The following is a 16,285-nucleotide window of genomic DNA, read 5'->3' as shown; positions in this document are numbered from 1 at the left end:
AGGGTTAAGTCAGCTGTGTACAAACTTTATTAAATGGGGGTCGGATTAGATAATGTGGAAATACCTGGGGGCCAGCTGCCTCTCACATTATATAGCTTTAATTAGAAATCACATACAAATGGGACACAAGCAACTGCTTGGTATAAAAGCATTCAACTTTCCATTGTTCCTGAAAGTGGCGATCCTCGCTGTCAACTTTATGCTTCTTTTTTTGTGACCATGTCTGTTGCCCAGCAGGAAATGTCTGCTGTTATAGTTTTTTTTTTACTTGTTGACCATCTGCTTATGAAAACACATCAGTTGCTACTTGATACAAGTCTAAAAAACTGTATGATAGTCCTGCCATTGTGAGATGAACAGAAAACATGCATGTGATTTTGCTTGATTAACAAATATTATGTAGCAGGCCACTTACAGTGTATTTTGAAAAACAAGCTGCGGGCCATTTAAAATCTGTCCTAGACTGGCCCTGAGCCAGACTTTGGATTTGTCTTCCTGGTTTAAGTGTACGCTATACTGAGAGTATTTTCACTGCTCACTTCCGTCAGACAGTGATTTACAACAAGAAAATGAAGCCGTGACATTGTTCTCTTCAAAGCCAGACTCCATTGAGAAAAACAGTGATTTAACATTGCTGAACACAGGAACTGCTGGTCTACTGCTGCCAAGATCAGTTATTTTGTTTGTGTTATTGTGTGAATTTGTCCTTTTTAAATGGTAAGCTCAGATCACGCAATAACACAAAGTTACTGATCAAAGCAGCAGCGCGCCAGCAGCTCTGCGTTCAGTGAGCTAAAATTACTGTTTTTCTGAGTTTGGTGGCTTTGACGAGAGTGACTTTGGGAAAGGTAAAGCAGTAAAAATACTCTCAATATAGTGTACACTAACACTGATATTATTTTTAGGTGGCTAAAATATGTTTTGTTGCTGACCTCTCTCCAGCAGTAGATTATGTTGCTTCCGTGGGGGTCCTTATGCCTGTTTTCCGAACTGGGGCCGTGCAGACTGACATCCAGTGTATGTAATACACCTCCTATGAAGAAGAACCTCATATAACCCAACTTCAAAAAGTCCGAACCATCCCTTTTAGTTTGAATTTTCCCCAGTTACAATAGAATATTTTCACCAACTGTTGTGTGTTTCCTCTTTTTTTTTTTTTTTTCCAAACTAAAACCTATTTCTCAGGGCAACCAGACTGAACAGTGAATAACACAAGGCATTCATCACAGTAGATTTAAAGTTGGGTATGAGGAAGCTATTTTCATCTTTTCAGACCTTTTCTTGCCCCCCTGCTGTTTTTTTTTGTCTGTTAAGTGCAGATGCAATCAAGTGCAAAGGAGGGGGCGTCCATGGTGTCAAAACCCTGAGAGGAAGTAAACTTGGGGGTGTCCCGGTCAGTCTTTCGGACACTCTTGGCACGTTTCCCGCACACCTGGCTCAGTCCTGTGCATGACCCACTGCTGCTCTCTCAAGGCGGCCTTTGTGCATATCTCGACATGCTACATTCTTTGGTGTACTGGGGCCTCGCTGTGCCCCGAGTGTACGTAATCACCCTCGATAAAGACGTCAGGAGTTAACCTGAACCTCACAACCACGAATGAGTAAAGTTTAGTGCATTTACGAGGAAAAGTTTGTTCTCTAGCCTGTTCATGTAATTCCCCTCAAACACTCTTCAAGCTGCATCCATCGTGTCTTCAACTATAGCCGTCTCCCGCTCCCCCAGCTGACTGGTGAGGTCGAGGGGTTGTGAGTTTTGGGGGTCCAGCAGCTCCCGTGGCTCCTCTGGCATCAGTACCATGGTTGCAGTAGTAGAGTAAGAGGGCGGAGGCTTACCTCGTCGACTGCTCGCTCCCCTCCTTCCTGGACGGCAGCAGACGCAGTGCAAACAGTCGTGCACGTTGTACTTGAAGAGGCGTCTGCAGGGGTGGCCGAACTGGTGGAAGAGCAGCATGAAGAGCACTGCTAGGCTGTAGCAGATCAGCAGCTGCACGGCCAGCAGCGGTGCACACACGTACTCGTAGAAGTCCGACTTGAAGAAATACCAGAGTGTGATGAGGAGGAAGTTCTCCACAAAGCGTCCAGTGTAGTACATGGCCAAGCGGTCCCAGCGCTGCTTCCTCTCGATGAGCTCTCGGTGGGAGAGGTCCAGCTGCACTGCTGACCAGCAGAAGGTGTTGATGCAGGAGTAGAGCAGCGTGACCATGCACAGCACCACCGTGGTGCCCAGCACAGAGAAGTTTTTGTCCACGTTCTCAGTCAGTGAGCCTTTCTTGGCCCAGAACTCGACCCAGGGGAGGAAGAAGAAGAAGAGCAGGTTAGCCATGCCAACCAGGATCACCCAGTGCGTGAGCGCCGTGCTGAAGAGGACCAGAGCGGTGATACGAGTGGCAATCTCCAACCCTCTCCACACGATCACGCACAGGTAGGCGAAAGGGCGCAGTCGCACTTTGTAATCGTCGTATCTGATCTGGATGGCGAGGACGTTGCACACGAGAGCACCGTATGTGATGGACATCAGGGTGATGATCATCAGAGCCACTGAAAACAAACACAAGTCAGCATCACATCACTGCAACATTCAATAATCTCGTCTCCAGTGATCAGAAGCACAGAGAACTCCCTGTATTATAAACATAAAGTTATCATAGCATATCGACATGTATTCACTTACAGTAAGTCTCATAAAATAAAACTCGTGAGAAAAAAAACAAAACAACCTTATGGTAAAACCTTGATAAGGAAAATAATGCTCTAAAATGTACTTTCAAGTGCTCGTATGGTACAAGCACTTTTTCATTTCATCGCTCAGATCCAGACTGAATTATCTGCACAATTATTGAATGTATTGTTGTCAAACTCAGTGCATCCATTAATGTCCCTCTCTATGGATCAGTTTTAATGTGTGTGTGTGTGTGTGTGTGTGTGTGTGTGTGTGTGTGTTTGTGAGAGAGAGAGCGGGAGAGGAGATACAAGCAGAGAGAAATGTATGTTATTGGTTACTACTGTTGCTGCTCGTTATGTTTATTTTTTTTACTGTTCCATTTTTTTTAAGTGAAAAGATAAGCATTTATGTCTACATCTGAAGAGGGATACCTCCTAAGTTGCTCTTCCTAAGCTTTATACCATTTTTTTCCCTGTTAAAAGTTTGTTTTGGGAGACGGATGTCGTATGTTGTAAAGCCCTCTGATGCAAGTTGTGATTTATGATGTTGGGCTTTATAAATAAAATTGAACTGAATTGAAAACTGTAGAGAGAAATACAGAAAAAGAGACTTACTAGGTTATGTAAGTTATTTAAAATCTTTCATCCTTACTTTACTGTATTAATATACACTAAAGTGGCAGTAACATTTACTTTAATGTGTACAGTATTCATTAAGGATGATGAGTCACATTGTGGTCTCAAAGAGCTGTCAACCATATATACTCCTCAGAGTAAAACACTGTAAGCGTGATAAGATGCTCATATAGTGAGCGGAACAGTAGCATGAACCCTCTGTCATTCTTACATCTTGCAGGCAGCAAGTATTTCTCCTGGATGGTGGCGTACAGCTGGAGTGTCAGTTGAGGCGCAGAGCCCAGAAAAGCCTGGATGATTGCGCAGCGTTTGAAGGCGTTTCTGTGGGTGGCCAGGTTGCGCTCCGACTGGCCAATTTCCCACTCCATTGGCGTCCCCTGGCCCTTCTTCAGACTGATCTTCCTAGAGATTGTTACGTACGGCTCCTCCTTTTCCCCCGCCTTGAAGTAGATCACCAGAGCCTCTAAACACCTGAGGACGGAATAACAGGGTGAGTGAGAGTGAAGTCACATTTACACACCAACAGGTGGCAGTGCAGTGTTACACTTCAGTTACCAGAACAGAATACAATAATTTGCATATTCAATTGAATAAGTACAAAAACAAGGTATTTAATGTTCAAACAGATGAACTTAATTGTTTTTTTTGTAAATATATATTAATTCTGAATTTAATGTCTGCAACACGTTCCAAAAAAGTTGGGATAGGAGCATGTTTACCTCTATTACATCACCTTTTTTTTTTTACAGCACTCAGTGAGCATTTGGGAACTGAGGACACTTATTGCTAATGTTTTGAAAGTGGAATTTTGATTTCAAGATTCAGGAGCAGCCCCCTGAATTGAATATTTAAATAATGTCTATTGGAAAGAATGAGCCAAAATCCCATCTGAACACTAAAAGAGATTAGTGTCTTTTACAGGAAGTGTCTTGAAGCCAGCATTGAATACAAAAACAAACTGTGCTAAAATTAACGTGAATAGGTGCACTGGAAAAAAATATGTAATGGTGAAAATTGTGACATGTTGAATACTTATTTTCCCCACTGTATGCCAGAGAGGGTTTGCAAATCATTGCATTCTGTTTTATTTATGTTTCACACAACATCCCGATTTCTGGAATGTGGGTCGGAGTATTTTTCATGGACACAGCGCTGATCAATGATAAACAGAGCTATCTTTGTAAATCACAGCTAAACAAACACAAGCACCACGCTGAGAGTCCAGCAGAGGGCAGGCAGAAGAAAGACAACACAGTTTCTATAGGCTTGAATGGATCAACTGAAAATCTCTGGGTGTGGTTCTCTTAACGTTTGCAAGGTAAATACTCCCCTTGTTCAGCCACAGGAGTGAAATCATGAAGAGGGAAACATGTTTTCCACAGCAAGAGGTTTCTGTTCTGACTTTCTGTCTGACAGAGTAGATTTAAAAATACTGCTCTTGGTTTATAAATCACTAAATGCTTCAGATACATTTCTGACCTTCTGCTACATTATGAACCATCCAGACCTCCCAGGTCGTCCCTGAAAGGTCTGCTTCTTTTCGCAGAGTCAAAAATAAACATGGAAAAGCAGTGTTTAGTTTTTATGCACCATGTATCTCCCAAAAAACTGCAGGTCTGCAGCAACTCTCAGTTCTTTCAAATCAAGGCTAAAGATTTTTTTCTGTTTGTTGCTGCCTTTTATTAAATTAGATATTTACTAATTTCTTAAACTGCACTGCAACTTATATTCTTGTTTTTTATAGGAAGGGAGATATTCGCACATCCAAAAATCTCAGATGCAGGTGCGCTGGGACGTATCACTTCCACCCTAAAAAGAAGATCCCGTACACTGCTCTTGCTCAGCATCACAATTTATTGGTTATACTAACATTCTGGCACCTCTGGACCTTTGTAAACAGCATTTATTAATTAATACTAATATTTATACTCTTGACGAAGGTCCAGAGGGACTGAAACGTCAGTATAACCAGCAAATGTGACGCTGAGCAAGAGAAGTGTGCGGGATCTTCTTTTCTTGTCTTGTATTTAATACCTCTCTTAATATTGTAGCTTGTTTTTATCTATCTTCTGGCTCTTTAACAGGTTTTACTTGTATTGAAATGTCCTTTTATAATGTGTTTCTTTTGCGCTTTGTCTCGATGCTTTTCATGTTTTATAAAGCACTTTGAAATTCCTTGTTGGTAAATTGTGCAATTCAAATAAACCGGCCCTGCCCTCTGTGCAGACTGCCAACTTTAAGAAAGTATTTGAGTCTTCAACAAATATTTGAGTTTCTGGCAAATATAATTGTTTCTGCATAAAAAATATATTAAAATACTTGCTAACTAGTTTTTGGAAGTGCACAGATAGTGTCTGATGCTGTGTAATAATTCTGCATATTTGTATGTTTTTTGAAACTGTATATTTGTATTAAGACTTTATGTTTGTAAATTGTCCATAGTGTTCTCTGGATACTTCATTATTTTCTTTTTTCTTAAATCCTTGGGATGTATTTTTTTTCTTCTTACATTCTTGTATTTATTAGAATATTTTTCTCCTTCTATGACTTATCTTTCATGTTAAAATGCATTCAGACTGGAAGCCAAAGGAAGAATTTCACTGTGCGTGAAAGCTTGTTCAAACTGGGCGTATGACAATAAACGCCCTGACCTTGAGAATTAATAATCCAATGCTTAAGCTGCAATAAGGAAACCAACTATCCAAGTTGGAAGAGTAAGGTTTCCACCTGCAAACAACAAAATGTCAACATTATAATCCCACAATAACATTTGTGAAATGACATGAAACTACCTCACAGTGCTGCACATCTGTGTTTGACATGCAGACCTCGCCCTCGAGTCCCACTGCAGCTCTAAATCTCACATCACTGTGCTGGAATGTTATCTTTTGCTCCAAAATAGCAAACTTTGGACATTTGACTTGAATCTGCTCCTCCTTGGTTCAGCTACATGCTGCTGTCCAGACCCTCCGGAGTCGGCAGTCGGACATGTTGCTTCAGCTGCTACGAGTGGTGATACTGTACTCTTTCCTCACAGTGCAAATGCGGCACAGTGCCAAGTTCTCACACTCATCCCTGAACTGTATTTGACCCAAACGTCCAGAGGCTGGCAGGCGAAATCAAGCCATTATTTGGCAGAAGGCTTTTATAGCTAAACTAACACACACTTTGAGTATATTTCCTCCCAGAGAGATAGCCACAGGCAGATGAGGGTAATTTAAGTGTACAAGGTCTAAGATAGAGAAACAGCGAGGGCCACAAAAAGCTGATTTACTGACATCCTTTCCCTGGAAACCTGGCAGCACAATGGAGCCGAGGAGGCAGTGTGAGGGTACTGAACTCGAGCCAGCGTGCACTTAGGATTCAGACTGAATTTCACTTAGGAGAGGGGAAAACAGCAGGGCTGATGAATGCATTAGCCAAGAGAATCAATATGCAGCTTCCGAGGCAGCGACTCATGGATTTCTAAAAGGAAACACACAGACTACCGCTCTGTATTTGCAGTCTGAACATGCAATCTGTTCCCTCTGAGTGATTACAGCAGTGTGGTGTAACACATACCACATGAACCAAAAGGTAACTGGCTTTAAAAAGAAGTCAAGAGACTGAAATACTGGTGTTTTTCTGACTAAAGGGCGTCACAGCATTCAGGAAATTCTTTCAAAAGCTCTTTAGCAAGAGCCTCTTGTTTTGGTCACTTGGGATTACCTCATCAGGCTCATCACATTAACACATCCTCGTCAGACCATGAAGTGTTTGTGAAACACAGACACACAACAAGAAGCTCTGCGTGCTGAGACTAGTCCAAGTTGACATTGTAATTATGTAGTCTCTGTCCTTGCTTCAAGAGCAGGATCATATGAGGAGACAAGTCAAGACAAGCTGCAAATAATCCGACCCCCGTCTTTATGTGGCCATGTTGACTGAGAGGATACTGCAACTTCTAAATTCAGCTGCAACTAATATACTATCATTGTTAGTTAATTACTGACTTGTTTGGTCTATAAAATGTCAGACAATGGTGAAAAAGGTTGATCAGTGCTTCCAAAGGTTTAATCCGATGTCCTCAAATGTCTTGTTTTGCAACAAACTAAAAGATATTCAGTTCATTGTCATAAAGGAGTAAAGAAACAGAAAATATTTCCATTTCAGAAGCTGGAATCAGAGAAGTTTTCCTTTTTTTCTTTAAAAAAAAAAAAAAAACTCAAACTGATTTATCAGTCATCAAATTACTAGGGGATTAATTTAATTTTTGACAAACTAATAGGTTAATCGTTGCAGTTCTAACTCCAAAACAAGCAACACAAGGTTTATGTGCTGTCATGTGTAAAAATTGTGACTTGAATTTCCGCTTTTGATAGCAGACGCGGTATGTTTGACTGTGTAGCCACAAGATCAGCAAATTACACCACCATCCCTGAGTCACAGGAAACCTCCCATCTGAGCCAAGAGGGAGCAGAGGTGATTGTTTACAGCAGCACAGCGTGGAATGAGAAGAGCTTCAAATATAACAGGAGAAAATGTTCTGCTATGGCAACACTACTACTTGTTTTCTGGCCACATTGAAAACATCAGAGAAAGCTCAGTGTAACAGATGAAAACTGCAAGAAACATTAATAATTATGCTAACTGGAGATGGAATCTCGCTTCGATAATAAAGGACAGTTCACCCCAAAATCGAAAACACATATATTTGCTCTTACCTGTAGCGCTATTTATCAATCTAGATTGTTTTAGTGTGAGCTGCAGAGTGTTGGAGATATTGTTGGAGATGTCTGCCTTCTCTCTAATGTAATGGAACTAGATGGCACTCAACTTGAGGTGATAAAAGCACCAAAATTCAAAATTCAGCAGCAATGTCTCTTTCCAGAAATCATGCCCCGGTTACTCCAGATAATCCATGGACCTAATTATGAGCAGTTTCATGTAGGAACTATTTTCTTTTACCAAACTAACCCTGCCAACCATATCACCACAAGTCGATATATTTAAGAGAGGGCAAACATCTCCAACACAGCTCACATCATAATGATCCAGATTGATGAATATCTCTAAAGGGTAAGAAGGGGTGAACTGTCCCTTTAAAACCTGTTTCATGTTTGTGGCTGACTGCTTTGAATCACTGGCATTACCAAAGCATTCTTAGGTGGAGGAGAGACGTGTGCAGGATCATAAAGAAGTGTGTGTAGCTGACAGGTAGCAGCTGCGTTTGGTTTTAGCAGCTGAGTTTGTTGAGCTGAATAGTTTTAGCGTGCTCGCAGCTTGGCTCAGTCAGACAGCCCCAGTCCAGACTGAGAAATCTAAACAACTATCAGAAGGTTTGCCGTTAAAACATTTCCTTTTCCTTTAATCAACAAGCTATTTAGTCATTGTTAACAAAGTGCCTGACCCCTTGCCCCCCCGCATTCACTCGTGTCACAATGCCTATCAGAGGCTGAGTACCATTATGTGAGATGATCAACACATACAAATGGTCTGTTGACTGGGCTGCGTTCAGCGCTGACAAAAAGTTGGAAAAATGTTTATATAAACAGAAACAGCAGTGCGTTGTGGGGTTGACTTCAGTTTGCTTTAAAGGGACTTTATTAGGGTGGGAAAATGTATGTCTACATTGCAAAAGCAAGGGTGAAATAAAAACTAAAATTGTATGCACAATAAGTATAGCCACCAGAATTTGGTTTATATAAACTTTGCTACTGTCACACCCGCCAAAAAGGAGAAAACATATCTCAAAGCCTGGTGCACACTGTTTCAAGAAAACGTTTAATCCGCAGCTGTAGCAAAACGTTGCCTACCGTTTTAAGATTGAACATGCCCCTTGTCTGCTAGACCTGGAGCTACTAATGCTCCACCAGTTAAAATAGAAACACTCTGTCAAAATGTAATAATTTTCAATAATTTATCCGTAATGGGTCTGGATATGATTGGTTTCTGGATTCAGACCCCGAGGGGAAGCACAGCAATGGCAGGTTAACAAGGGGGACGCATTTTGCTAAAAGCGTGTCCGCCCTCGCCCATCCTCAAGTCACATACTGCCTCTAGCGCCATCAATGAGTAAGATGTATCGTTTGGCCAATTCTTGTTTTATGACCAAATATGTGTTTATTTTAATAACATTCGAATATACTTCAGTTGTACTTAATGTTTCATGCAAATTTTAGCATGCTCATATACTTAACTATGACAGTGAACACACAAACATCATATCTGCTGAATGTCAACATGTTAACATTGTCATTGTGAGTATTTTGCTTCATTGTAACTCGGCAGCTTTTTTGTTTGCTCTGTTTAGGGCCTCATGCTTGCTTCATTTTGAGGCTCTCACAATAATCTAAAACAGACAAGTTGAAAAAAGTAGTGACCAAATTTAATGCATTTGAATCAACAATATCGTCTTTTTTCCCCACCCTTTCTTCTTTTTTGTCAAAACATGGTGCCCAAATTAACCACAACTTGAACATTTATTCAGGAGATTTGGGTGTGTTATGCTGCTAGCAGCTAGTGCAGCCTCGAGCAGAGATGAGGAACAACAGAGGTGTTGTAAGTTCACTTCTTTGTGACGCCGCACCTCCAGAGTTTAGTGAACGTCTTGAGAGTTAAGTCACACATTGTCTGTGAAATTCAGATCATCATTAATACCTCCAGCAGCTCTGCTGTTGCTCTGCAAGTTCCTCTCAGCCAAAATGTGACGTAACTCACGCATTCTTCAAACAACTCTGCTAAGCTACAGGCCTCAGCAAGCTGACTGACTGAAAGTGTCGCCTCGCTTACACTCTCATTGCAGATAGAAATAGACTATGGAGCTGCAGGCGGTCAGTCCGTCTCCTACAATATCATGAGTGGCTTTATCTCTGCAGTGTTAATAATTATAGACCTTCGTCTGCCCTTGGACCGGTTATATGTGGGAACTGCAAATCTGCATGGGGCACCGCTGCATTTAAAGGAAAATCTGGTCTCCTGGTGCAATACTTACATTTAAACGTGTTGCATTGTTCTGATTTGTGAGGCACTTTTGGCTCAAACTCATCACAACTGGTAAAGACGGAAGTATGTGAGCCTTGTGCTGTATTCCTAAACAGTTTTATCTGTTCTGACACGCTACATTAAACAATGGCTGCGCTCAAATCTGTTGGCTCAGCGTTCGTGATAAGATCATTCCCGGTCTTCTGACTGCCATTGCTAAGGCTGATTCTTCTGCAGCTCTCCTAGATCTTTATTTAAACATCTTTTATCTACATATTTTTCTCTTATGTCTGCACACTGTTTTGATATCTCGTTATATTTTAGGATCCTCTGAAGCCGAGCCACAAATCAAGTTATTTACATGCCTTTTAGTAACACTTTCTCCTGCAAAACATTTTTCCTGTGACACATAAACTTGCAAGAGCTGAGGACAAAGTTGAATTTCTTGTCCTATAAAAACAACACACCCTTCAATTAACTCATATATGCTGTAGATTCAGCAGCACCTCAGGGCGCACTGTTGACTTATCAAAGTTCAGAGAGAAAGAAAGGGAGTATCAGGTGTAGATTTGAATTTCAGAGGGTTTAAGTCCCCACCTACACCATCATGCATGAGTCACGTTTCGCCAAACAGGTCCCTCGGCTGAGATCAACTGTCGCTAAAGTGCAACACCTTCCTCCGTAGGAATGTTACAAATAGCACTTTTTTTTCTCAAAAAGATCTCCACTGCTTTGAGTTGAAACAATAAAAACAGCTGCAATATTTCAAGACATCTGCAGCAGAGCTGCAACTACCATTATTTTCTTTATCAATTAATCTGCTCATTATTTTCTTGATTAATAGTTTTATCTATATAATTTCAGAAAATAGTGGAACAAGCGCTCTGTAACTTCCCAAAAGTCCAAAGCTATTCAGTTCCTGATCATATGTGACAAAAAACATGAAATTCTCACATTTAAGGAAATGCTAAACCAGGAAATGTTTAGCTTTTTTGCTAAAAAAAATGCTAAAATGATTCATCGATGATCAAAATTGTTGCCAATTTATTTTCTGTCAGTTAACTAATCAATTTTTGATAAACTCTGATTCTGATAAACTCTCCTCTCCTCCTTGACCTACGAGACCTGATTAATGGTTTGACTGGTCTGCAACACTGAAGGCCTTTGGGTGCCATTATCCAGAGATGAGGTCATACAAGTGAGGGGCGTGCGAGCCATAAATGTGACGGATGTGTTACCAGGGCGGGTGCCAGCTCTGCAGAGTCGTTTGACCGACTGGTTTTAGAGTCTAGACTGCAGGAGGCTCAACTGTCACCACACACATCGAGGAAGACTTCAGATTCATTCTTATCTCTGAGCAACACTAATGACGAGGTGGGAGTTTGTTCTGTTTAGTCATCGTCCCTCCTGTTCCTCAGACTGGACAGGCTTTCCATCTGGAGTGTGATTCAGTTCATGAGTGCCAAATCTATGTTTCTCATTCAGCGCAAAAATCAGCATGCTGCGACAGACTATGATAACAGATTAATGTGGTTGATGAGATGTAATTGATTAGCTGCAGCAGATTGATGCTGATGTACACTGACTGACCGGTTTGAAAGGACAGTCATTACTGAGGCTGCAGCTAACAATTACTTTTGTATAATTTTAATTTGTGAAACCTCAAGCTGACATGGTCGTTCATATACAGATGCTACACACACGAGTTTAGACGTTTGCTGACTGAGGGGTGCTGGATATGATGTATTGCAAGTGTTCTAACACTTCCGGTGTTCCTCACATTAGGGGGCGCTATTGAGGCCGCTACACACACGAACCCAGTCACTACATATTTTCGCAATGTTCACAAGTTTTGACGTGTGTGCCAAATTTTGTGAGTTTTCAAGTATAACAAAGGCAAAATAAAAGTGTTCAAAGGCGATCAGTAATTTATGGGTACCATAGAGTTGAGGTGCTATGTCCAAGCCCAACTGGACCTCCAAATCAAAATAATTAGTGGTTTGAACATGCGTGCAAAGTTTCATGGGTTCATTGTGCATCCTGAAGTCCAACATTAACATTTGGAAAATCAAGAAAAAAAAAATCTAAAAATTGAATATGTTCTTAAAGATAAAAGCGATAATTCACTCAAATTTTGTGAACATCAAAGGAACTTTATCCCAACCATGGCGTGTGTTTGGGGGGAGCTATGGAGCCCCCGACCCCACCTGAGCCGTGTCACTGCTAAAATTTGTAATTTTCACCAATTCTAAAGCGTGTGCCAATTTTCATGAGTTTTCGAGCATCCCAAACCCCTCAAAAATGTGTTTACACGGGCAAAGTTTTCTTTCTTGGGTCCTAAAAATGCCCATCACAATTTTGCAGACAGAGCTGATATTTGACTTTTTTATTGTTGATTTTGCTTGAAAATGAAAGGAACTGTTATTCCATTATCAAAATATTTGCTGATTCATTTTCTGTTGTTCTACTAATGATCGTTTTAGCTCTGGTCAGCATCCTTCATATTCTGTCTTCTACTGCAGCATCATGTTGGCTCTCAAAGATGCTTGCAGTGCTTCTGTGCACTCAGCAGAGATTGTTAATTTGTATCCATTAATTTTATTGCACTGCAAATGGAATATGAACGCCCTGTGAGATGGATAGCCAACTACGTCAATAAGATGTGGGGCTGCATATAACGATTATTTCTGTTATAGATGCGTGTCAGTTTTCTCAATTAATTATTCTGTATCTAATACGTCAGAAAATGGTAAAAGTTATTCATGGTATCTTCAAATGTCTTGTGTCGAACCAACACCCCAAGAACCAAAGATATTCAGTATACTATCATTTATGTCAAAGAAAATTATAAAAAGTATCACATTTAATAGGCTGAAACCAACAAATATTTGTAATTTCTGCTTTAAAAAAATGAGTAAAACCATCATTAGATTATCAAAACTACTACTCTTTGCAGCACTCACTGTCCAGTTTAAAAAGACATTAGTCCTCAGTAAATTTAAACAAACTTACTGGTGTTGTTTGTTTTTTTTAAATTGCCCATTAAGATTAATCTGCAAGTTTTCTCAGTTAATGTTTTGTGTCTAACATGTAGCTGAAATTCTTCACGGCTTCTTCATATGTCTTGTTCTGTCTGACCAAGACTCAAAAAACTAAAGATATCTAGATTGCTATCATTTATATCAACGAAAAGCATTCAATTATCCCATTTAAGAAGCTGGAATCAACAAATAGTTGACATTTTTTATTTTTAAAAAATACTAAAAAATTATTTGACTATCAAAACAGCTAATTTGCAATTTATCATATCATATTTATATGTAGATATTTTTAATATATTTTTTCACTGTTGAATTTTGCTTATTGTTTTTTACTATTTATACTGTCCTTTTCCCTCTATTTTGTTTTCTCAATACCTATTTCTACTTCTTTTGAGTCTTTAAAAACAAACAAACAAAAAAACAACTTATACTGTTCTTTTTGCTCTATTTATCTTGTACATACCTCACTTTGATATCCCTTTGCAGCCGTAACAATGCAGATTATTTTACTTTTGTAGCACTTACAGTGGCGGCATGAGCATTGAGTATTTATAGAAAAAAAACAAACGTTTCTATAATAACAGGGCCAGTCCACTTTGAAAAGACATGGCTGTTCTGCAAATCTAAACAAACTTATTAGTGTTGCTGTTTGTTGTTGTTGTTAGTTCTAGAAAATTTCCACAAACACACCCACCATAGACTGACAAAAAGGTTGAGTAAACACCATCAAGTATGTTTCACAAATGCAAAGTATCATGATTTGTAGTGAATTGTCCTTTAAATATTTAACCACCCCCAGACCACCTGACTGTGACCTACCTGATTAGAGGGCCCAGCAGCAGCAGGTGCAGGAAGAGCACCAGAGGCCGGTCCCGACCCAGGTCCCTGTGGATGAACGTGAGCGCAAGCTGGATGAGGAAGGCGGGCAGCAGCATGAAGGCGATGGTGAAGCCCATCCAGATGACATCGTCGGTCTTGTGGTACATGCTGCAGAGCACGCCGGCGGTGATGAACTCCGCCAAGTAGAGCACGGTGGCCAGCACGACGCTCCAGGGAGCCCGGATCCGGCTGTGATTCACCACCAGCATGACTCCGTTCTCCGCCACCACCGTGGAGCTCTCCTGCGGGTCTATGTCCGAGATCTCCCGCTCCTGCTCCTCCATGGCCACTTCGCACATTATATTATCAAATTTTTCTGCAACAGATGATGTGTCGGTCGCTGGCGTCAGACTGAACTTGCAGTCGCGTGCTCCAAAAACATCACTTTTTTCTAAGTACTTCTTTTGATGCGCCTTCTCTCCCAACTTTCCACCAAGTTGATCATCGCCGGTTTCACATAGTGTTTCACTTCAGCGCTCGGCTGCTACCCCACACAAAGCGATTTGTTTGATTGTCTCGTATATCGTCGTACGTGGCGTTACCACCCAGTTTAGTCCCGAGGAAACCACCTCACGGTCCGCAGCGAGAGCAGCGCCGTTGTTGCACCGTCAGTGCTGCTCAGCGCTGTCAGGAAGGACAAAGCCGGCGATCATCGGAAAACTCTCTGCTCATCTGTGGGTTAAAGTTAATTATTCCGCGTTAAAAACACTCACGTTCCCTCCGGCTGAAGAGCCGGACTGCCGGCTGTAGGAGGTCTGGGTGTCTCCGTGTGGGCATAGTTGTGCGGCTGCTGGCAGCTCGTGTTTTCAGTCTTTTGATGCGCTGTCAATTCAGCAGCAGCGTCAAGTCACACACAAACACACACACACAGGAACACCGGACGTGATGGGCGGTTACCTTCAAAGTAAAACAGATCAGAGATTAGATATGATAAGACTCCTTAAGACAGACAGACATGTGCAAAGCAGATTTAATGTAGTTTTGTGTGGTTCATTGATTTTTACTTTTGTTTTCAGTTCAGTGTAGTTTTCAGAGTGGGTTTGCTCGTTTCACTCGTGTTTTTATTGTTTACATTTTTTAGTTTTGGTTTCAGTTTTAGTTTTCTTTTTAGTATTATTAATATCATGGGCGGTATTTATGAGGGGTACTATTTAAGTTCAGAGGTCAGGATAGGTTTAACAACACAAACAAAAGATGTTGTGAAGGTAATTTATTCCCGGTCATGTAGTAGTAGTAGTAGTAGTAATAATAATAATAATAATTACTTTTTTGTATAGTCAAAATTGACCGAATTGACAATGACTAAAATCTAAGATAATCTAGACTAATTCCCTGTATATTTTTTTAGTTTTGTAAATACATATCATTTAAACTAGTTTTGTTTTTCCCTAAAGTCCACTTTTTACATTTTTATTTCAATTTTTCACATTTATTTGTAGCATTAATGATAGTTTTAGACTTTAAACTAAAATAGTCTTGGAAGGAATTCCTGTAAAAAACAGACAAAAGACAACCCCAAACATAAATATTGTAAATATTGTGTTATTGTATCCCTTTGTAAAATATTTTTCACTTAATTTTATCCTATTTTATTAATTATTTCTGAATTTACATTTTGCTACACATTACTGAGTATAGGGAAAGCACTAGATTTTCATGTAAAAAGAGCAACACAGCTGCATGCATCTGCTTTACAAATGTTACAAATTGCAGGCAGAAATATTCAGTGTTAATGGAAACTAGGAGCTGAATTATCAAGCTATGAACAGAAACTGTGGAAATATGCATGCATTTATCTGGTGCATGATTCAGCTATTTTGAGCAGCCCTGTATGTGATATCTTGTCCGGTCACTGTGGCCTTGAGTAGCCTTTACTATTGCTACAACTACTACTGCCAATGCTAGTACTACTACTACTACTACTCAGAGCCCATCTCAAATAACTTCAGTAAGAAATAATCACTAAGAAAAAAAATGTATTGTGAATTGAGAGGAACACCACTTTTTATGTTCACATGTCACTCTCTCTGCACTTCTTTTGCCAAACTATCTGCCACTGATACAGTGAGAACATGTACTGTAGTTTTATTACATCCAGTATTTGT

At 40.3% G+C, this 16,285-nt stretch overlaps 1 protein-coding gene across 1 annotated transcript; it reads right to left on the bottom strand.

Annotated features, from left to right (window-relative positions):
* Positions 1–859: 859 nt before the first annotated feature.
* xkrx (XK related X-linked) lies at positions 860–15,090 on the bottom strand. Its single transcript, XM_042493959.1, has 3 exons — positions 14,121–15,090; positions 3,509–3,768; positions 860–2,538 (listed from the first exon to the last, which is right to left on the bottom strand). Exons 1-3 carry the CDS (start codon positions 14,477–14,479, stop codon positions 1,673–1,675), a joined length of 1,485 nt encoding a protein of 494 aa, XP_042349893.1. The 5' UTR covers positions 14,480–15,090; the 3' UTR covers positions 860–1,672.
* Between the last annotated feature and the right edge of the window lie 1,195 nt (positions 15,091–16,285).

The sequence above is a fragment of the Plectropomus leopardus genome, chromosome 9 (assembly GCF_008729295.1).
Source record: "Plectropomus leopardus isolate mb chromosome 9, YSFRI_Pleo_2.0, whole genome shotgun sequence".
Lineage (NCBI taxonomy): Eukaryota > Metazoa > Chordata > Actinopteri > Perciformes > Serranidae > Plectropomus > Plectropomus leopardus.
Note: the sequence above shows the minus strand (reverse complement) of the source record. Positions and strands in the feature narration are given on the sequence as shown.